This window comes from Myxine glutinosa, chromosome 9, assembly GCF_964187855.1.
Source record: "Myxine glutinosa chromosome 9, kmMyxGlut1.1, whole genome shotgun sequence".
Lineage (NCBI taxonomy): Eukaryota > Metazoa > Chordata > Myxini > Myxiniformes > Myxinidae > Myxine > Myxine glutinosa.
The window spans coordinates 24,500,998-24,519,965 of record NC_136269.1 but is presented as its reverse complement, the minus strand read 5'-3'; the positions used below and the strand labels follow the sequence as shown (position 1 = coordinate 24,519,965).

The 18,968-nt window shown below is 42.2% G+C and overlaps 1 protein-coding gene across 7 annotated transcripts in view; it reads right to left on the bottom strand.

The window, feature by feature from the left end:
• Window positions 1-10,363: 10,363 nt before the first annotated feature.
• LOC137435545 (steryl-sulfatase) overlaps window positions 10,364-18,968 on the bottom strand; it is a 70,633-nt gene continuing 62,028 nt past the window's right edge. For all 7 annotated transcript variants that reach the window (XM_068129434.2, XM_068129438.2, XM_078784198.1 and 4 more), the window contains 2 exons: window positions 18,520-18,641; window positions 10,364-12,517 (listed from right to left, as the gene is read on the bottom strand). In XM_068129434.2, coding sequence (XP_067985535.2) covers window positions 12,150-12,517; window positions 18,520-18,641 — 490 coding nt within the window. In that variant the 3' untranslated portion in view covers window positions 10,364-12,149. The remainder of the gene's footprint in view (window positions 12,518-18,519; window positions 18,642-18,968) is intronic.

Genomic DNA, 18,968 nt, shown 5'->3' with positions numbered 1-18,968 from the left:
GAATCTAATTGATTGAATTTAATTGAATAAATTTAACTGAATAAATTGAACTGAATAAATTGAATTGAATATATTGATTGTTTGATTGATGAAAATGCGGTCTCAAGAAAGAAGCTTTGATATCTTTGCGAGATATTATCAATGTGGAGACAACCTGGGAAAATTGAGCAAGGTGGTGAGTTTATATACAGATATATATGTGCGGTTACCATTGTGTGATTTCCCCGTCAACAGAGCGGACACCTGAGGATTCACCCATTTCATACTGACCCTCCGGCTCATCTGCAAATACTGATCTGTGAGATTGGATTGTGCAAAAGCCACAGCTGAGGGAGATTCTCTGGAAATCACCGTGTGAACAGGTGAAGAGACCCTTCCTGGAGGTACGAGTGAAGCTTTAGAGGAACAAACTACAACGCATCCAACGCTACTTTGATAAAAGGTGGAACAAACTCCAGTAGATTTTATTTATAGGACATATAGTACAGGTGTGTACAGGTGCATTCAAAAGCGCAGATCCTAGTAATCTACCTGGTACATTGAGTGAATATTGAGTGTTATTCACATACAGGCAAAATGGGAAATGGAGTCTGCAAGGGTAAACAAGGTCAGCTGGACTTGTCCCAAAGAGGTGCTTGCGTCAACCACATGTATCAGCAATATGGTCCACATTCACTTAAAGATTTGGAATCTTGGCATGAATGGACAAAAGGGAGAAAGAAGGAATTCCCCAAGGATGGCACGTTTGACAGGAACACATTGGAAACACTCAGAGAAGAATTAGAAGCAAGAGACAGACAGAAGTTGAAGGTGGATTGGAAACCATTTTATTACTGGGACATCGAGTCTAGAGACAGGGAGACCAAAACGAAAATGGGGGGTGTGAAGAAAGAAATGAAGCAGATACAACATAGGTTGGAAAAGGTATCCACTCAAATGCCTCTTGAAGTTAGCAATGGAAAGCGATCCCAGTCCAGATTGTACCCAGACGCAAGGTCATATGAGATAAATGAACTAGAAGAGGAAACTCCTCCACCCTATCGGCGACATATTGTATATCAGCCACAGGAAGTACAGGCACCCGTACCTCTACCTGCCGAAGGGCCAGTACAGAGTGAAACGATTGGCTCTAGCCGACAGAAGACAGGTGAAAGCAGTGCCCCAGTTGAGGTAACTACCCCAGAGGGTGCAACTGGAGGACAGGAACCGACTCAAAGTGGGCAAGCAATACAACCAGCTGCAACAACTTCAACATACGTCCCATACCACCATACAAGGAGTAAGGGTTCTGTGATGAATGCCAATCTATCCAACGATCAATATGATCTGCCAATGAACATTCAAAACTTGACTCTCCCACAGGGAGGTTTTGAACAATGTGGCGTTATGAATTTCCCGCAACGGCAATTTCCAGGGGCAAATGAGGAACGCCCAGATTTGATGTATAGACCTTGGCAAATACACCAATTGAAGGCATTACAGAGCGGTATGCCATCAATCAAAACAGATCCACTTCAATTCGCAGAAGAGCTACGATTGATTGTGGAGACGCAATTGCCGACTATAAGAGACATGGAAATACTCTTAAAGTGGGTAATTCCTAATACCACCACTTTGAAGACATTAATGAGTGAGGCAAACTGGGTACATGCAGTAAATGGACAATTAGACATACCCGCGGAGGCTAAAATGGCACAGATAAATAAATTAATAGAGGCCATACAAAAATTGCCGCCTGTGACTGATTGGAATAAAGTGGTTACGTGCAAACAGAAAACAAGAGAGGATGCTAGTGATTATTTAGACAGATTGCGAGATGTTTTTCGACTATATTCGGGAATAGACCGGGCACAAATCGACAATGCACTAAAACCCCTTTTTATTAATGGTCTGTTGCCGAAATTGAAGAGTGAAGTGGAAAGACAGTGCATTGCTTGGGAAGGCAAGCCGATGCAAGAAATATTGAATTATGCTTTGCATCATCAGCGAATTCAGGCCAGGAACAGTGCTATAAATGCCGAAAAATTGATGCAACTACAGACACAAGCCCTGATGACTACGAACCAACGCAATAGGTTTTCTATGCAACAACGCAACAATGCAACTGACAACAACTGTGTTTTAGGAGACAACGAGAGATTGCAGTGGCAACCCAGGGATGTAGAGATGCAGCCCAGCAATACAAGTGCACAGGTGCACAGCCCAGGCAACGACAGAAACCGGTGTTTCAAGTGTGGACGGATGGGACATTGGAAAAGAGGATGTCCGTATACCAAAAGGAAGACAAGTTAATAGGGTAAACCAAGATCAAGGGTACCAGTGCTGACCGATACCTCAGACAATGATTAGGCCTTCATTGCGACAAATCCCAAATGACGATTGGCCTCAACAAATTAGATTACTGGACAAACATGAATAACCGTCGATGATTCTTGGGTCTGAAAAGTTTTCGGAGCAAGAATTATTCATTCTTTCTTTTGCTTGTAAGCAAATTAGTAATTAATTGATCAAATGCCGAAATTGGATCTTTTATGTTGGGCACACAATTTTAAATTTACAAAGTTGGAACAATTGCTTTGCAAATTTTTGAAACTAAGTGACAAGAGTCACATGATGATCAGGTGGGAATTTCGGACTAGTGTTCCGCATGATTGATAGGTCAGTGGTCGACTGACATGCAAATGGGTGTGTAGTCAAATTTGGATAAATTATGATGGGAACTGAAAGGGTAATTTCAATGTGACATTATAGGGGTTTTCTAAGAATAAACTTTTTGGTCTATTTGTGTATTAGCATTTATAAAATTGAAGGACAAATTTTATGAAATTGAAATAAAATTGACACCCATCTTGATCTGTAAATAATGGTTCCAACGCAAACAAATACGCATAATGCATGTGTGTGTGGTTTATGTGTGTCAATGTTAGTGTTTTTGTTTTTGTTGTTTTGTATATCAATCTTACAAGATTGTTGACACCGACAGTGTGCCTGTCTGGAAATGGATAGTTTTATGTGGATGGGATTGAATATCCAGAGAATCCGTAAAATAAAATAGAAATATAATTTGATTATGAACATTATCTCTTTTGTCAAGGGAAATGGAATATAAAGATTTGATGTGCTGGGTTATGAGCAGCCATTAATTAATAGTAAAATTGTAAGTAATTTTGGGATTCCATTTTTGATAGAATTTATATGAGAATAACATCTATTTATGGATATGAGCTTCATAAAAAGAAATGAGGGAGTACAAAATTATCCAAATTTGGGAGAGGTCTTACACTGACTTCCCAGAATACTCTGCTCATGGATTTATATATACTAGGGCATTGCCCGTACTATATCCATATCTAAAATTATATCCCCCCCCTCTATTTACATGAAATGGTTTGGTCCAAAGCGAACGGCTTGCGAGTACGGTGACAATCCCCCCCCCTCTATTTACATGCAATGGTTTGGTCCAAAGCGAACGGCTTCCGGAGTTTGGTAAAGAAATCGCCATCGCGTGCACAAACGCGCAGGAAAGCGAATGAATCGCAAATTCGGTTTTATTAGTTTTAAAACATAGTTTAACGCCAACATAGTTTGCAAACGTGAAATAAATGAATACGCTCTCAAATGTGCCATCCGAGGCAGAGTGTGTCCTCCACGTTCGGCACACGCGATCGTTCGCTGCTCTCTGATTGGTTGAATCGTTTTTTGGACATAGCTCGGTAAGTAATTGTCCGATTAATATGAAACCTTGAAAAGGCACATCCTCGGGTCCCCAGCAATATACCTGGCAAGTTAAAAGTATATCGGACCCGTGGTTGTCGAGAAACAGCGGTCACAGACAAACAGACGTACAGACGTACAGACGTACAAACGTACAAACGTACAAACAGAGATTACTGGAATTATAGATAGATATATATAAACTTGAATTTTATCAGCATATAAATTGTGCTGCATGTATGGATGTGTATTAGGCATAGATGATATGGGAAAATAGTAAAGAAAATCTTGCTGATTTGAACTATTGTGAGTTTTAAAACGGAATGCATTGTGAATCTTAAACCAAGGGGCAGCCATGAACGCGCTGTTACGTTATTTATACTCAGAACGCGATGTCACGTGTACCTGCAACATATTTGTTAAACTCGCACACCTATATTGGCATACTGGTGTCAGTAGTACTCACTGGGTGCATAGAAATGGATGAGCAACAGTTAAGGGGGTTTAAAATAAAAACACTTACTTGGATATTTTCTACAAAAGTATGGGTTTCAATAAGTGGTAGCTGTACACATGGGATTCATCAAATTAAGTTTTGGAGTTCAAACAAAGCCACTGGTTAACAGATGGGAATGGATAGTAAATAAATTCTTCGATGCTGGGTAAATGAAGTGAGATATTACAAAGACTTATTCGAGCTATTGTTCTTCCTTGCAGCAGTGGGAGAAAATTTAGATCCAACATAATGAATCTATAAATGAATGTGATAGGGATAATATCCTCAATTTGTACTAATTATTTGATTGTGGGTAAAGGAATTAATTTATCGTAGTGGATTGTTAACAAGCAGCCTGAAATGTCCTGAGAATGTGCATCCATGTAATCAGAAATCCCAGATTTGTTTTTTACAAACAACATTTTGGTAGAGATCTTATGTGGACGAATACTTGCTTGGTAGATAAAAACGGTACTGCATGTTGGCAGCCACTTCGGTGGCCATTTAGGCCGAACAAATAGGAAAAAAAAACTGTAATTGAATATGTAATTTACAGATGAGTATTTGGGAAGTAAAAAGGGAATTTATTGATTTGGGAGACATTTTTAGAAGGTTTATTAAAGTGTTGCAATATGACATTTGGCAAGGAAAATTATTGGATGGGAAAATTAGATCTGTTTATAAAATGAATTTGTTGACCCATTGAAGTTAATTCTTTGAATTGTTGTTTAATTAGCATTTTGAGTTCAAATTGGAAATAGTTTGGTAGAGCTTTGGTTAAAACCTTTGGTTGCAGTGTTTTGGAACAAATTGATAAACCGAAGGAGGTTGATAAGAATAGAAACAAATATGGACCTAAAATAGAAAGATTGTTATGATGATATGAATAATACCGAGATTAAAAGAATGAATCAAGTGATGTTGCAAATGAATAGTGAATACAGTAGAATTAAGATAATGGCATAATGACAATGTTATGAGTTGTGTCAATTACAATATCAGTGAACTCATATCACCACGAGTGACACACTGTTAGAAAAAAGGAGGGAAAAGAAAAAGTGGAGAGGAATTATGGTAATAATACATTATGTTTAATTTGTTGATTTGGGGAAATTGTTGTTGGGAATTAGGTATTCCCGTTTGTGATTGTAATCATATACAATTTATTTTCTTAGAGTAGTGCTAAAATACCTGCATGAGTTAATTTTTGAACTATATTAACCTGAAAGCAATTGTGGATGCTATTCTTAGTTTAGTAATAAAATACATACCTGATTGAATATTATTTGTGTGACGCATATAAATGAATATAACTTTTGTGTTAAGGAAAAACAACAAATTGTTGAATGTGAAACTGTCGGAAGATATACATGATTATGCTGATTTCATGGTAAGATGTACCCTATCTGATTCAGTGTGTGCGGAAAGCAGATTCAGATGTGACTGAGCATAAGGATAAGACGAGATCACATTTTGAAGGGAGTGCTAACGGAATTGGGAAGAAGTTCGAGAAAGAAAATTTGTGGCTAAAAAATGAAGTTAATCATGGCATACACCCTCTTTCTCAAAGAATGATGAAGACATTCTCCCGTGTAACTTGGAGATGAATGCTTACCTTCACCAAGGAAATTAATGTGACCATTTGCCTGGATCACACTGCAACATATGAAAGAAAGGCGATCACTTACTCTTGTTCGAAGGCTTCGAACATTCACCACATCAGAAGTTGCAGGATAACGACATTTTACCTGCAACCTCTGTGAAATGCGGGGACATATGTTATTACTTCACCAACGTCCGGGGAACCAGCATGGAGCTGCAAAAAACGGCTGTGCCCTTGTCACAACAGCTGTGCACGATTCTGCTGGTTGCTCCTGGTAAGGACCATGAATGACCTGAACACCATGGTCCCAACATCATTGTGGATGCATCCGGCATCCCTGTTCCACATCTTGCTGGCCAATCAACGTCACACCAATACTTGCTGCCCACTCACAATGAGGGAGGAGGCAAGTCGACTACAACTGGGTGAAGGCCTTGTTCAGGAATTACTATGGTTTACAGCAAAAAGTGGCAAGAATGCTACAAGGAGAGCAGGGTCAGTCTATGACTCCGCAATGTTACCACAACAGCGAAATCCTACACGAAGTAGTGCAGGAGCTATGAAGACATTAGGAGAAAATGTTTCATACCAGGATTCAAACACAAGTGATCAGCCCTTCCTTTCAAACAAAGTCAACATTTGTGTGGAGCAAACGTTTTTTGCCAGATGGTGCAGATGCTTTACAAAACTTGAAAATGAAGTGAAATTGTTGTATCTTGGTGATGGTGAAGTGTTGTTTTGAAAATATATTTGTGATGCAAATGCAATAGATTGAACGATATGGAAGGAGTCAATGACCAACGAAATGTTTTGTGATTCTTGCAGGATGACGGTGTATGCCCAAGGGAATTTGATTACCAAAGTGATTGATTATTTACTTATACTTGTAATGATGTTTACTTGTAGTGATTGATTATTTACTTATACTTGTAATGATGTTTACTTGTAGTGATTGATTGTTTACTTATATTGATGTTTAGATTAATGGTTAATATAAACAAAAACAAAAAGATGAGGGAATTGTGGAAGTGTAACTCAGTGTAACTTATTAATTGGCACTGGTAACTTATTAATTAACACTGGTAACGAAGCAGATACATTTTACCTGCAAACTCTGTGAAAGGCGAGTTCGTAAATGAGTGTCAGGAATGTGCCCGAACACGATAATCTCTTGTCCACCTGGTCACAGCCCCTGGCTGAAGCACCCCCCTATCGTTTGGTAAACGGAACTCACAGCAGGAGGGGAGCGAGCTGATGCCAGGACTTGGTACATGCATGACCTCGGGGCATTAGCGGAGAAAGGATTAACGTTCAGCGGACAGGGGATTAAGTTCAGTTTGTCCATATAAACGAGAGCAAACATTGAGTCGACAGGACTTGTCACGAGGAGCTCTGACCGACGGGAGTGGCGGAGGAACATCGGCCGAACGAGAAGGACCATGGAAAAGAGTTAACCTGGTCCATTGAATTAAGCGGTATTATTTGGTAAATGGAATGAAGTGAATAACCAGTTAATAAACCAGACCTTTTGTAAAACCTGTGTCCGGTCATTGGAGTCTTGAGTCTCAGCTACAAATTCCCCTACAGGTGCAAGGCGATTGTGAAAACCCAGCGGTAGCCGCTACAATACCACTTTTCAGGGGTTTTCGAGGTCGAGGAATCCAATTATGATGTTATTTTGATGATTCGAGGTCAAGGTCAACCCTCAAGGTCATCTTAAAGGTCATTTTTGAGTCAAACATGTCGGTTTTTGAGTTTTTTGTTAAGATTTACGCGAGGTTGACCATTTTATGTTTCTGGGTTGGGTAATCGAACACTGACCTTATTTTTGACAATTAGTGGAAATATTTACATGTCTATTTCCTAATTTTCAGGCATATGCAGTTCATCAGTCTAATTACAAAGGTACGGATTTTGATGTTTTATGAACTGTATGCCATATCCTTGTGTTTAATTTTTGTGCGATCATGATCCAGGTTCATGTATACATGATTGTATACATGTCATAAATATGACGTCATATGTCATGTGACCTGGTGGCCATATTGGTTTTTATGAAAACCTTAAAAATGGATCCCTGCCTTTATTTTTCGATCGATTCATTTTGAACTTTGACCACTTATAGTACGCCATGTGATTGGATGCATATCCTAATTATGACGTCATAGGTCAGGTGACATGGCGGGATGGACCGGTATGGTCCCCGGATCATACCGCCCTTGGCGCCCGTCAAAAATCGAAAGAGTATGGCATGGGCAACATCTGCGCCAAATTTGATGCTTTTGGAAGAATTTGAACCAAAATATCCCTAAGGGCCCTGACTACATCCTCAGAGTCTTGCTGCGTCCGTGGCCGTCGCTCATTGGCCGAAGCTCCCCTCCCTGGCCAACCAGCCGAGCTCATGCTGGGGAGGTCGCCGGCCCCTGTATCCCAGCGCCCCATTGGCTGAAGCTCGCCGTCTATGGTCAATAGAGCACCGAGATGGCCTTGTGTTGAGACAGCATGCCGCCATTAACCACAGAGCAGTGTAAACTGGTCCTGCCTCCTTTGGGTCTTTCTACCCATCTCTATTTTAGCTTGCTATGCTCCTATTTAAGGAGAAACTCCATAAAACAACTTACTCAATCCCTTTCGATAGCTCCTAACAATTAAACATTTACCCCTTATAGAAATGCACATTTACCAAACAGATTAGCACTTCTATGTTCCTAACTTAATACAATGAGATGCCACCAGCTCCAACGAATGGCATTCCCTAACTACACATTCTAACTCCCCTTTGAATACATAAGGCCCCCCGCTCCACTTAAACACAACAGTACGAATGGGTGTACGTCGAGCTTTGGTGGAATAAAGGACCCGGGTTTTCTTGGAGTGATGAGAGCCAGACAGGGATAGCGGCTAGTATAGAAAAAAGACTGAAAAAAACGCCTACGGCCTTCACTCTATTAAACGCCCCGACTAACGACTCCTCAAGGCCAAATTTTAACACAAACCTAGTACCCCACTCACATAGTAACGACAAACGTTTAATAGTACCCTAGTAACCTAATGAGCTTTTCACACTAACCTAGTAACTAAAACTTTTTAGACAAATAATCATGCAGACGTGATTAAACACATGAAGAGAAACACCTTTGCCATTGTTTTCTTCAATACTGTAATTAAATTGAATTAAGGTAAAACTAGATGGTATTCATAGAATACTTACCCTGTGCAGTCAACTTGGTGAGAGCCAACCCTTCTGTTTTCTCAGGGGTTTTTTAATTTGATCCAATATGGCTACCAGAACACGTGATCAATGACATCATAAATTTATATTCTCTAATATAATTTTTGTCTAGCTCACGCTAAAGAGATTTCAAACCAATCAAACAAAGCGTTGTGCCTGTCGAATTATGACGTCATATTTATGACACCAATGACGTCATCGTCAGCAACACCTATTTCTCTCCCCCAAATCCCACCCCCCTCCAACCCCCATATGGAGTTCTTTACAATGAGCCACATTTAAAAAAAAATCCATGGAGCCGTTTTGGAGACATAGAGGTGTAACGTTTTTCGGTTTTTCCAATATGGTGCCTGTACCACATGACCTATGACATCGGGATTATCATTAAAATATTCTACAGGAGGAGGCGCTCCTATGGTGAAAATTTCACGTCCATCAGACTAATAGTTGCTGAGAAAAAAAAGTCATAATGATCAGATGTGTTGTACTTGTGGAATTATGATGTCATAACGAAAACACCAATTACGTCATCATTAACATATATTATTCCCCATGGGGAGTACTTTACAATTAACCATGTTTCAATTTTTTCCATGGAGCAGTTTCGGAGATATAGAGGTGCAACTTTTTTCGATTTTCCAAGATGGCGCCTGTGCCGCGTGTCCCATGACGTCATAATTATCATTTTAAAAATTATACAGAAGCCGTTAATATTCTGAAAATTTGGTGTCCATCGGACTAACAGTTGCAGAGGGAAAAAAAAAATTCATACTGATCAGATCAAGCGTTGTACTTGTCGAATTATGACATCATAATTAAGGCACCGGTGACATCATTAACATATCTTATTCCCCATTGCGAGTACTTGACAATGGCCATGTTTCACATTTTTCCCATTGAGCAGTTTGGGAGATTATAGAGTTGTAACGTTTTTCCAAGATGGCGTCCGTACCACGCGACCTATGACGTCATAATTATGAATAAAAAATTAACAGGAGGAGCCACTCCTATGGTAAGATTTCGTGCCAATCTGACCAATGGTTGCCGAGAAAATGAATTTATAAAATGCAGACACGCCACACGTACGGACGCAACAGAATGTTTAACCCTGCTTTTCGCTTCGCAAGCGCAGGGTAATAAGAAAAAGCAAAAATTATTTAAAACACAAAATGTAAGCAGTAAATGGAATCAAGTGCAAAGCAAATCTTTTTTTTCCCAATGTCAAAGTCCTTTGGAACAATTTTACTTAGAATATATTACACGAAATATAAGGAATCTTGGTGCATCGTACACTTGTATGTATAGTGCTCACACATAATATCTGTCTTCTAATTTATTGGCAATATGAAACAGACATCATCACAGTATTTGGCATTTGAAGTAGAGTTACAGCATCTGGAGGTGCAAGTGCTCAGATGGGAACAACAAAGAAGCCAAAGTAGCACTGTTAAGAGAAAAACTGAAATCAGATGCAAGACCTGCTGCAAAAAAAGCACAGAAAAATCTTCTGAAAGGAAAATTGCCGATTTTTGCAATTTGGGTTCCAATATAATATAACTTTATCAGGAAGTTCAATGCAGGAGGTGGCCATTAGGCCTTTCAAGGCCTGCACTATGATTTCAAACTTATCATTGTTTGTCCGTGCTCTATCATTTTCAAATACTGAGCATCAAACAAGGAAGCAGCAAGTACCATTTTTAAAGTATTTGGTATGACTCGGCAAGGGTTCAAGCTGCTGACCTTACAGACTTAGAGTGTCACCATTATGCTACCAAGTCTGGTATGTCTAATTATTTGTTATATTCAGCAAATCCATCCACCAATCTTGTCCCAGACCTGTAAGGCCGTAGGGTCCAACAATTAAAAATGTGTTCGTTATGTCTAAGTACAAAGACTAGGTCACCACTCTGCTTGTTTTCAGGATGGGGGCATGATTTTGCCCAAGTAGATAACTCACCAACTCTTTTTTTTAAAATCCAGATTCATGGAAGAGCAAGAACATTGAACGGATCAGGATGAAACAACACAAAAGGAACAGGAGAGAGAGAGAGAGAGAGAGAGGGGGGGTTGACACCAACAGCAGGGTTGAAGTACAAAATAGAGGGAGATGTGGACAAATAATTAATTAGTGTGGGGAGGAATGAGGGATAGGGGAGGACACACAGGGTGGACAAGATGGATACAGAAGTAAATTTCAATGGACGTGGGCCTAGGGGTTAGGGTGGAGGGTTAACAAGGATGGAAAAGATAATGGTTTTGGACGTGGGGTGATCTGAAATAGTGGCGAATAGCCATCTTGAAGACTTGGAGGGAAGAGTGAGATTGAAGAGAGTGTTGGAGTTGGTTCCACAGGTGGGAAAAAAGAGGAAAAAATGAGTGGAGGTGAGCAATGATCCTGTATTTTGGGAGTTTTAGCAGAAGGGGGTTGATGGAGGACCGCATGCGGTCTACAGAATCCTGGAGACAAAGCATGAAAAGAGCAGAGGGTGCAAGACCAGAAAGGAGGCAGAAGAAGACAGCGACCACTGACCTGACTGCAATTGGAAAGTGCTATCCATAGAATCAGCTTCATTGAGGGAGATTCCAATAAAGATTCCACGGGAAGCTCTTCACTAAAGGCACTGGGATATTTAACGTCTACCAAGAACCAGTGCTGGCAGACGAATCCTCCAGTTTAATGTCCATTCGATGGACAACACACACCTTGTTATCTCACCCGGCCTGCAAAACACCATGGTTCGAGTTTGTATTTAGGCTGAGATTTTTAACTCGGGCTACAACTCAAAGGTGAGTGCGCATTCCTCGGTTATCCCGCCAGCCCCGAGACCATTGGCAGGATGGTTCAAATACTGAAAGCCAAAGGTTGAATTTCTACAAGCAATTGACTCCTGATTCAAATCCTGTCTCTCCACCACCACAAGGTGGATTAAAGATTGAGAAGGACACGTACGAAGGCCATAAGCAGTTTCTGCCAAGAAGTACCTTCTGCCTTAACAAGCTAACATACTACCCAAAGGTTGCAGTGTAAGGAAACTTTAACCAACGGTTTATGTCATGGTTCATGAAGTTAAAGACTGCAACAAAAACTGGACAGTTTATAACACTCATCCCTCCCATGGAGGTGTTCTGTCCCGATCGCAGGTACAATAGGGGAACGTTCCACAACACATCTGTAACCAGGGCTTCCACAATATGTTATTGAGAGACAGCTGTGAAGGAACAGGAAAAAGACTCTCCTTATGCTTCTCCACAGCCTTGTTCACAGCATCCAGCACTCTTTTCTGAGTTAAAAAGTCCTTGGGCTCCAGAGGATGAGATTCCTCAGGGTCTTGAATTAAATCAAACACAAGGGGAGGCTCGTGCTGCTCCACAAAGTCACCATAGCAATAGCACACATGGGTGTGGTAACAAGCATTGCTGCCCGGTGGATAGAAGATCGGTGAGAAGTAAATGACCTTCCACACGGATTTACCTGGAAATGAAAAACGTATCCGTTGTTCATTATGGACCGCATATCAACAAGTCGACACAACGCAAAACTTAGCATTCGATGCAATGTAACATCTTTCACAGCAGCACTTGAGATTCTGCATTGATTAATATATCAGGTGCACTAAATTAAGCATGACAATGTGACCAGAACAATTAATCACAAAGGCACTGAAATTGCAACACCTGCTGATTTATTAATTGAGCATGAATGGTATACTGATATGGAAGTTGGAGATCTCGCGAGATCTTGGAGACGGCGGCAGGGATTTTCGAAGCTCCACACGGTCTCCACGTTTTTCGAAGTTAAGTCTGTTCACAATTGTATTTTGTCGAAACTGTATTTATCTTTCGGTGTGTGAAGTTATTGTGTGCAACTTTGGTTGTTTCTCGGTGTTTATCTTTCATAAATTGATCGTCTGTTTGCCGTGTCGCGAGCAAGGCCTTGTACAGTGTGCACTGTACAACCTTGAGGCTTTGTTTTTCTCTCAGTGGTCCGTCGTTTGTGATCCAATAACTTTCGTTCTCTGTATTCCCAGGCTTTTCACCCATAGCCTACCTACTTCCTTGTGTAAATCTCAACTCAAAAAAAAAAAAAAAAAAAAAAAAAAAAAAATTTCCTTCTCTGTTCTCATTCGTTTATTCATTCTTATTCGTTCGTTCGTTCTTCGACCACGTGTTTCTCCCCCATTTCCCCAGATAGTTTTCACTCATTAACCTTCAATGTTTACACTTTCCCCTCAAGTTATGTATTCCGTCATATTTTATAACACCTTTTTCTTCTTCTTCTTTAAAAGGCTGCTTTCGACTTGCTCACCAAATCAATTCATCCCCAAAAAAATATCCATCTCCTATAGTGCCTTTGTTCTACATTCCCTAAACTCTCCTGCACTCCATCCTCCATCCAGCGTCCTTAAACGTATTTTTAACTCGAAGGTCACAAGAAACTCATTTTGCAATAAATGTTCGTTTCCCATAAATCGTACACTTTCAAAAATCCAATCTCACCCCTCCCCTCCAAATCTTCCCCATAACCCCTCCCCTCCAAATCTTCCCCATCACCCCTCCCCTCCAAATCTTCCCCATCACCCATCCCTTTCAAATCTCCCCCCTTGCCCCCTCCCTCCTAAACTACTCCCTCACCCCTCCCCGCCAAGACGCCCCCTCGCCCCTCCCCTCCTAGACTCCTGCCTCACCCCTCCCCTCCAAATCTCCCCCATATCCCATCCCTTTCAAATCCCTCCCCTTGTCCCTTCCCTCCCAAACTCCCCCCTCACCCCTCCCCTTCAAATCTCCCCACCCTCATTGCTTCTCAATTTCCCCCCGCTCACTCCCCCTCCTCAAAGCGTCCTCCCCGCTTCTTCCCCCTTCAAACTCTCACCTCCATCTCCCCCAACCTTCTGCCTCGCTCTTCCCCCTCCTCAAATAACACCTCATTGTGGCTCACCCAATCACCATCAAACCTTTTGTCCGCCCCATCCTTCCCTTTCTCCGAGCTATTCTGAAATCTCTGACACACCTTCAACAGCTCTCCCTACCTCTTCCACCTCTTCCACATCTTACCCTACCCCTCCTCCCCCCTGTTCTGTATCTGATGCTCCCCCTTCCTCTTCATTAACGGTATGGACCTCAAACATCCGGGGCCTTCGTTCAAACTTAACTGATCTCTCCATACAGGTTGCTTCTGTCAAACCAGACGTGATCTGCTTAACAGAAACTTTCCTCCTTTATGATGTCTCTGATTCCATAGTATCTCTCCCAGGCTACTCCCTCCTCCGGTATGATAGACCTGAGCCTCGTCCTGGAGGCGGGGTTGCTATCTTTATCAAAAACTCTCTTCCTCACTCGCCCTGCACTGCACTCTCTCCACCTCACCCCCAGGAATACCTCTGGCTACGGCTTCCCCTTCGCTCCCACCTCTTGTTCATATGTGTGTTGTACCGTCCACCAAACAGTGATGACTCCATCTACATCTCGCTGTCTGATGATATGGACCAACTTCTATCTACTCATCCCAACTCTCTCTTCCTCATATGTGGTGATTTCAACTGTCATCATGCCAGTTGGCTGGGTGTGGGTACCTCTCTCACCAGCCATGGCTCCTCAGCAAAGGACTTCTGCGACTCACTGGGACTGACACAATCTGTCAATTTCCCGACCCGGATCTCAGTCAACGGAACATCTTCTCTTCTGGACTTGGTTATGACTAACTTCCCTGAAAATGTCTGCTGCTCTTCTTCTGCTCCGATCGGATCATCTGATCATGTCCTTGTTAAAGTGGACATCTCTCTGACCATCCTCAGGGAGCCTGCTCAGCGTCGACGAGTCTGGCATTTCACTCAGGCCAACTGGCACGGTCTTCAAGCAGCCATCAATCATCTGGACTGGTCTCCCATCTCTACCACCTCTGACATCAACTCATCCTGGGAATTCTTCCAAAGTAAATTGCTCTCTCTCATGCACAGATTTATCCCATCTCGTCTTCAGTTGTCATACCCTTCCTCCCGTCCATGGTACACGGAATCTTGTGGTGAGGCTGTTGCCCAGAAACAACTTGCCTTTGTCTCCTGGAAAGCAAATCCAACGGAAGGAAATCTCATTTCCTTTCACAAAGCCCGAAACAAGTGTGTGTCCACCCTCAGGAGAGCCAGGAAACAATATCTCTCCGTTCTCAAGACCGAACTCTCTTATCTGTCTCCCTCTTCCAAATCCTGGTGGCGTCTGGTCAAATCCGTTTCTGGTGTTTGTTCCCCCTCCATCCCCTCCCTTACCTCAAACGGCTACACAGCTGACTCCACACGTGAAAAAGCTGAATGCCTCAACTCTGTGTTTGCCTCTAAATCTTGTGTCCCAAACCCATCCCTCTCTGTACCCACCATACCCAGTCGTACCCTGCTGCTCCTGGACTCCGTGTCCTTTCCTCCTGACAAGGTGGAAAAGTTTCTGTCAACCCTCAACTCTGATTCTGCAACTGGACCCGACGGCATCAGCCCACGGGTCCTAAAATCCTGCTCTGCTGCTCTATCTCACCCTCTCTCTGTTCTCTTCACCCTCTCTTTTGCTCAAGGTCAACTGCCATCTGCTTGGAAATCAGCCAACATCACCGCTTTGCACAAAAAAGGTGCAAAAACAGATCCTAGCAACTACAGACCAATCAGCCTTCTCCCAATTATCAGCAAAGTCATGGAATCCATCATTGCTTCTGATATGAAATCTTTCCTCTTCTCCAATGGCTTGATCTCTGATCATCAATTTGGTTTCAGACCAGGTCACTCTACTCTGGACATGCTGCTTCTGCTGTCTCAACAATGGATGGAGGTCCTCAATGCCAAACAGGAAATTAGAGCTGTCTCCCTCGACATATCACGTGCCTTCGACACGGTCTGGCACCCCGCTCTGCTCACCAAACTCTCCTCCTTTGGTATCCATGGAAATCTCCACGCATGGCTGGCGGACTTCCTCTCTAGTCGTCGTCAACGTGTGGCCCTGAATGGGTTTCTCTCATCTCCTCTTCCTGTTCAGGCTGGAGTTCCCCAAGGCAGTGTTCTGGGCCCCGTGCTTTTTCTGGTCTTCATCAATGATCTCTCTGACTCTCTCGAAAATCCTCTCTATCTCTTTGCTGATGACTCCACTCTCTGCCGCTCCATTCCTCTTCCCTCAGATCGGCAGTCTGCTGCCTCCTCACTCTCTGAAGACCTGGACAAAATCACAGACTGGTCAAACAAGTGGAACATGTCTTTCAATCCTGACAAATCTCACACTCTTACTATGTCTCTCCGAAAAGATCGACTGGACAACCCTCCCATCTACTTTCTCAACAATCCTCTCCAAGAAGTTCTGTCGCTCAAGATTTTGGGTCTCACTATCTGCCATGATCTTTCTTGGGAAAACCACATTTCCAAGCTGGCCTCCAAAGCCAGTCGCCGACTGGGCATCCTCCGTCGTGCGAAGTCCTTCCTCGGCACACCTGAGCTCCTCACCACATACAAGGCTTTCATCCGCAGCTCAATGGAATACTGTTCTCCCCTATGGGCCGGTGCTCCTGCCTCACACCTAGCTCGGCTTCACGCTGTTGAAACCAAAGCTTTCAGAATTATTGGAATCTCCCGCGATGAAGCTATCTCTGAGGGCCTTTCACTCACTCACCGCAGGCAGGTAGGTGGTCTTTCTGTCTTCTACCGACTCCTCTCCGGCCTTGCACCCCCAGCTCTCTCTGTGCTCTGTCCCCCAAATATTCCTACAGGTCGCACAAGATCTGCCAGCAACCCTCTGATGGTTAAACTGCCGAAATCTCGGCTCTCCGCTCACCTTCACTCTTTCATTCCTCTTTTCTCCCGCCTCTGGAACAAACTCCCTCACTCCCTTCAATCCCACTCCTCCCTCCAGGTCTTTAAAACAGCTGTTCACCACCATCTCTTATCTTCCCCCATCCAAAACCTTGATCTTTTCTACCCCCGCTAATTCACCCCAGATCCACCTTGTTTGAAATTCCAACTTCTTTCCTGGAAGTCCTGGCAGTGTCCATATGTTTTATACCTCTCCCACTGCCCCCTTCCCACGCGCCCCCCCCCCCCAAAGCCCTCGCCCTCTCTCAGATCTCTCGATGTCTCCATGTCTCTCGGTCCCTGCTCTCAAATGTTGTGTTTGTGTCCTTCCCCCTCTCTCCCCATCTTGTCTACCGCTCCCTATGTTATATGTTTTATGTGTCGGTTTGTCTTTCTGTGTGATTAATGTTCGCTCTTTCACGAGCCTCGATATTGTATCCACAAAAAAAAAAAAAAAAAAAAAAAAAAAAAAAAAAGTGGAACATAAGCATGATGGACATGATTATCTTTTTTCTGCATCTTCATGTTACTTGCATTTCTTTACAACAAGGAGCCAGTATTTACTCCACAAATCAAGATATTATCCAAAAATCACGATATTAGTCGCAAAAGGAAAAAAGACAATCGTAAATGCTCCAAGAAAAGAAAAACCTGTGACAAAATCCGGTAACGGGCCGATTGGGAAACGGGTATTTAAAGCACCCTTAAAAGATGAACAGTGCGATTGGGAAACACACATTGAATAAAAAAAATTAAAAAACACCTTTAGAGGCCATTTTTCCCCGCAATGCGGGGGTTGGCCTTTTTCGAGCACCGTGGTTGTTGTTGTTTTTGTTGGTCCCCTTTTTGAAGCAATGTTTTATGGCCGGATGCCCTTCCTGCCGCCAACCCTTTTTGTCGCCTTTTTTACGACAAACATTGAATGCGCTATTAAATAATTAATTTGACAACTCATCCATGTCAGCCTCCCCACAGTTATATCAGAACGAACTGATTCGTCACACGGTCACAGATTTCTTAACTGCAATATGGGGCCGTTCAAAAATTACATAACGCTATTTTTTTTTTAGGGAGGAACGTACCGTGCGTGCTGACAGACTTGATTAAACCTTACTGATTATTAATTTTTATTCGACATTGATTAGATTTTTCAGGGCCCCTCATCGTGAGTAACACTCGACCCAAAACAAAGCTCATGGAAATCTGATGCAACAAACCCGGGCAGTTAATAATCTGCAGAACCCTACAGGCTTGATGTCTTCGGCCGACCAGAAAACCAAGATGGCGGCCATATTATTTTGTCTGGGAGCCATGGTAGGTAGAGTCAGTGACAACACATGGGTGAGGTCTGGCAGTTGTCTAACCAATGGGTGCACATTTCAAAAATCGACCCCCAACAATAACAGCAACTCGGAGATCTTGTAAACCTGCTATTCTCTTGTATACATGACGTGCCCATCTGTATCTTGGCCAAATTCCTGCTCCAATTTCCTGGGGGCACTGAATCAGCAGCACACCTGCACCTCAGTAACTATGCAACTAGCAGAGAAAATTAATATTTGAATCCCACTGAAATAGGCATTTGACAGACGAAATGAGAAGGAATGAATATCATTATTTCCACACGAAAATATCAAAAATAATAATGATGTAAACTTACTATTTGGTGGAGTCCATCGTACAGCATTTAAATATAAGCTGCAGTAATGGAAAAGAAATTCATGCTGAGATGCATTCGTTTCTCCTTGAAGTAAAGGGAATAGATCTTTTCCATCAATTATTCTGTGAAAAGAGTAAGAGACAGTACCTGTAAAAATGATTTGATTAAAAACTCTCAGGATTATCGAGAGAAAAAAAACTCTTGTCTAGATTTTTCGCCCAACCAGAGTTTGTACTTCTATTACAATATTCCAAAATAACCATTTCTATCATTTCTTCTTCATAACAACCACCCGACTAATGGTTATTCTCTCCATGATTATTATCAGAAAATATGGTATGATTTCCTTTATCAAGAACTTTCTTCGACTTTGCAAGTTAGTTTTCGTATCGTGTATTATGGCTGGTCAGGTGTAACACCTGTTCTATAACGAAATTATACAGTACAAC